The sequence below is a fragment of the Geospiza fortis genome, unplaced genomic scaffold (assembly GCF_000277835.1).
Source record: "Geospiza fortis unplaced genomic scaffold, GeoFor_1.0 scaffold15, whole genome shotgun sequence".
NCBI classification, from domain to species: Eukaryota; Metazoa; Chordata; class Aves; order Passeriformes; family Thraupidae; genus Geospiza; species Geospiza fortis.
Window position 1 is genome coordinate 56156 of NW_005054778.1, and position 3633 is coordinate 59788.

General features: G+C 48.1%; 1 protein-coding gene across 1 annotated transcript in view; it reads right to left on the reverse strand.

Annotated features, from left to right (window-relative positions):
* Positions 1-3633, reverse strand: part of POGZ (pogo transposable element derived with ZNF domain) — a 23646-nt gene that overhangs the window by 18901 nt on the left and 1112 nt on the right. Inside the window, 1 exon segment of the mRNA XM_031065433.1 lies at positions 316-520. Coding sequence (XP_030921293.1) covers positions 316-519 — 204 coding nt within the window. The 5' untranslated portion in view covers position 520.

The following is a 3633-nucleotide window of genomic DNA, read 5'->3' on the forward strand; positions in this document are numbered from 1 at the left end:
CATGGGAATATGGGGGAAAATATCCATGCAAAAAGGGGGAAAAACTCAAGGGGAAAAGGGGGAAAATCTAGGAGGAAAGGGGGAAAAAATCCATGGCAAAAGGGAGAAAGTCCAGGGGAATACAAGGGGAAAATCCATGGGAAAATTGGGGAAAAACAAGTGGAGGAAAAAGGGACAAAATTAAGTGGGACAAAAAGGGATAATCCATGAGAAAATTCGTGGGAACATGTGGGGAAAAAGTCCGTGGGGAAAGGGGAAATGTAAGTGGGGAAAATCGGTGGGAAATATGAAAAAGTCACTGAGAAAAATGGGAAACATCAGCGGAAAAAGGGAGAAAACGAAGTTGGAAAAGGGGGAAAATTGGGGAAAATGAAGTGGGAAAAGGGGGAAATGACCTGTGGGATTTTTTTCCATGGAATTGTAATCCTCCACCACGGAGTCCTCGATGACGTCGCTGATTTTCTGCCATGGCTCCAGCTCCTCCTCCTCACATTCCATGAAAAGGTCCGTGTCTGCCATCCTGGAAAAATGGGGGGGAAAAGGGAATTTGGCGCTAAAAAACTCGCAGGGATTTTTATTCCAAGGGGAGGAATGGGAATGATGGGTCTGGGTTGGTTTTAGATCCCAAAATTCCAAGGGAAAACGAAAGGAGCTAGAATTTTTCAGATTATTTCTGGGTTTTTTTCCAGAGAAATTTGTGGTAAATTCCTGGATTTGACAAAAAATTGGAATTTTTTCCTTCCTCTCCCATTAAGTTATTCCAGGTTATTTCATGGTTTGAAAAATTCTAAATCCATAAAAATTAAGATTTTAAAAAATCCCAAAGGATTTTTGGTTATCCTGAAATTCCCAGAATACTAGAATAGGCAGCAGGAGCTTCAGTTTGGGGGGCTTTTAATTAAAATTAGAATACAATAAAAATAAAAGCACTGGGAGGAGAATTCCAATAATTTTGGGATCAAAGGAAAAATTTGCAGGGATAAAGACAAAAATTAACCAGAGCTTCCCAATCTGGGAATTCTCTCCATTGCTTCAGTCTGGGATGGGGGGAATAGTGGAAAATTTTCCTGGAATGGGGGAAAAAATGGGATTTTGCTGTCTCCCATCCCACAGGCAGAACCTTGGAATGCTCTCCTGCCTCTTCCCAAAAAATTCCTCACCTCCAGGCCTTGAGAAGCTGGAAAAATAATCCCAAAAATATCAGGAAGGGTTGGTTTTCCTTGGCTTTGAAGTGGATAACACACCCAAATTAGATGTTAATAATAATTACTAATTCTGTTTAATTAAGAGCCCTAAAACATCCAGGAATTGGGAAAATTTTGAGGAATTTGGGAAACAAAATGCAAATTTCCTTTGGGACTTCACCCTTCACCTTCCCATCCACAAAAAAAAAAAACAGGAAAAACCTCATCCTGTTAATTAATCAGATTTAATTTGTGCTAATTAATCATTAAAAGCCTCTAAAATCCTTTATTTTGATTTTTTAAAATTGTTTTATTATTACTTTTTCCAGCACCTTTAGGAATTTTTCTGGTGGGATCCCTCCCATCCTCTGCCCACGCTGGGATCAGGTGAATCCCAATAAAATCCAGTGAATCCCAATAAAATCGGGTTTTTGGGAAGCAGGATCCCATCCCTCCCCAGCTCCCTGGCACATCCCAGCCCCAGGGAATTCCAGCAAAACCTCAAGCTCTGGGAATTTTCAGAGAAGCAGCCTCGGGGAGTTTTGGGGATGGAATCCCAAATCCTGCTGGAGGGAGGGAATTCCTGAGCCAGGAGTTTTGGGATCCCGGCTTGGGAGAAAATGAGGAGCTTTCCTATTTTTTCTTGCTTGGATCCGGGAGGGATGAGGGGATGGAGCTGCTGCTGAGGGTGACAGGAAAAACTGGGAAGAGGCGTGGGATGGTGATCCCAAACCCCTGAGGAGAAAGTTGGAAAACCCAACCCAAATCCCTGAGGAAAGGGATGGGATGGAAATCCCAAATCCCTGAAGAGACAGGTGAGATCCCTGAGGAAGAATGCTGGGATGGCACTCCTGGATCTCTCAGGAAAAGGCTGGAACACCAATCCCAAATCCCGAGGAAGGAGACTGGGATCCCAATCCCAAATCCTGAGGAAAGAGACTGGGATCCCAATCGCAAATCCCGAGGAAGGAGACTGGGATCCCAATCCCAAATCCTGAGGAAAGAGACTGGGATCCCAATCGCAAATCCCGAGGAAGGAGACTGGGATCCCAATCCCAAATCCTGAGGAAAGAGACTGGGATCCCAATCGCAAATCCCGAGGAAGGAGACTGGGATCCCAATCCCAAATCCTGAGGAAAGAGACTGGGATCCCAATCGCAAATCCCGAGGAAGGAGACTGGGATCCCAATCCCAAATCCTGAGGAAAGAGACTGGGATCCCAATCGCAAATCCCGAGGAAGGAGACTGGGATCCCAATCCCAAATCCTGAGGAAAGAGACTGGGATCCCAATCGCAAATCCCGAGGAAGGAGACTGGGATCCCAATCCCAAATCCTGAGGAAAGAGACTGGGATCCCAATCGCAAATCCCGAGGAAGGAGACTGGGATCCCAATCCCAAATCCTGAGGAAAGAGACTGGGATCCCAATCGCAAATCCCGAGGAAGGAGACTGGGATCCCAATCCCAAATCCTGAGGAAAGAGACTGGGATCCCAATCGCAAATCCCGAGGAAGGAGACTGGGATCCCAATCCCAAATCCTGAGGAAAGAGACTGGGATCCCAATCGCAAATCCCGAGGAAGGAGACTGGGATCCCAATCCCAAATCCTGAGGAAAGAGACTGGGATCCCAATCGCAAATCCCGAGGAAGGAGACTGGGATCCCAATCCCAAATCCTGAGGAAAGAGACTGGGATCCCAATCGCAAATCCCGAGGAAGGAGACTGGGATCCCAATCCCAAATCCTGAGGAAAGAGACTGGGATCCCAATCGCAAATCCCGAGGAAGGAGACTGGGATCCCAATCCCAAATCCTGAGGAAAGAGACTGGGATCCCAATCGCAAATCCCGAGGAAGGAGACTGGGATCCCAATCCCAAATCCTGAGGAAAGAGACTGGGATCCCAATCGCAAATCCCGAGGAAGGAGACTGGGATCCCAATCCCAAATCCTGAGGAAAGAGACTGGGATCCCAATCGCAAATCCCGAGGAAGGAGACTGGGATCCCAATCCCAAATCCTGAGGAAAGAGACTGGGATCCCAATCGCAAATCCCGAGGAAGGAGACTGGGATCCCAATCCCAAATCCTGAGGAAAGAGACTGGGATCCCAATCGCAAATCCCGAGGAAGGAGACTGGGATCCCAATCCCTGCGGCCGCGGGGCTCGCTCCCCTCACGGCGCTGGACAGGGGCACTCACGCAGCGAAGGGGAAGCACCAGCAGGGCCAAGGAGGATGGGGGGGTGGTCTCACCCTGCAAACCGCTGATCCCAGACCCTCCCCTTTTCCTTAGCCTCCCCTAAAAACCGGGAAAAGGCCGCTTCTCCCGAGAACTCCGGGAAAAGCCTCCCCGCACACCCTCAGCGTATTGTGGCGGCTAAGAAAGAGAGCGAAAAACAGTCCCTGTGCCCAACATGGCCGCCCACCAGCGAAGCAGCGCCGCCAAAGAGAGGAG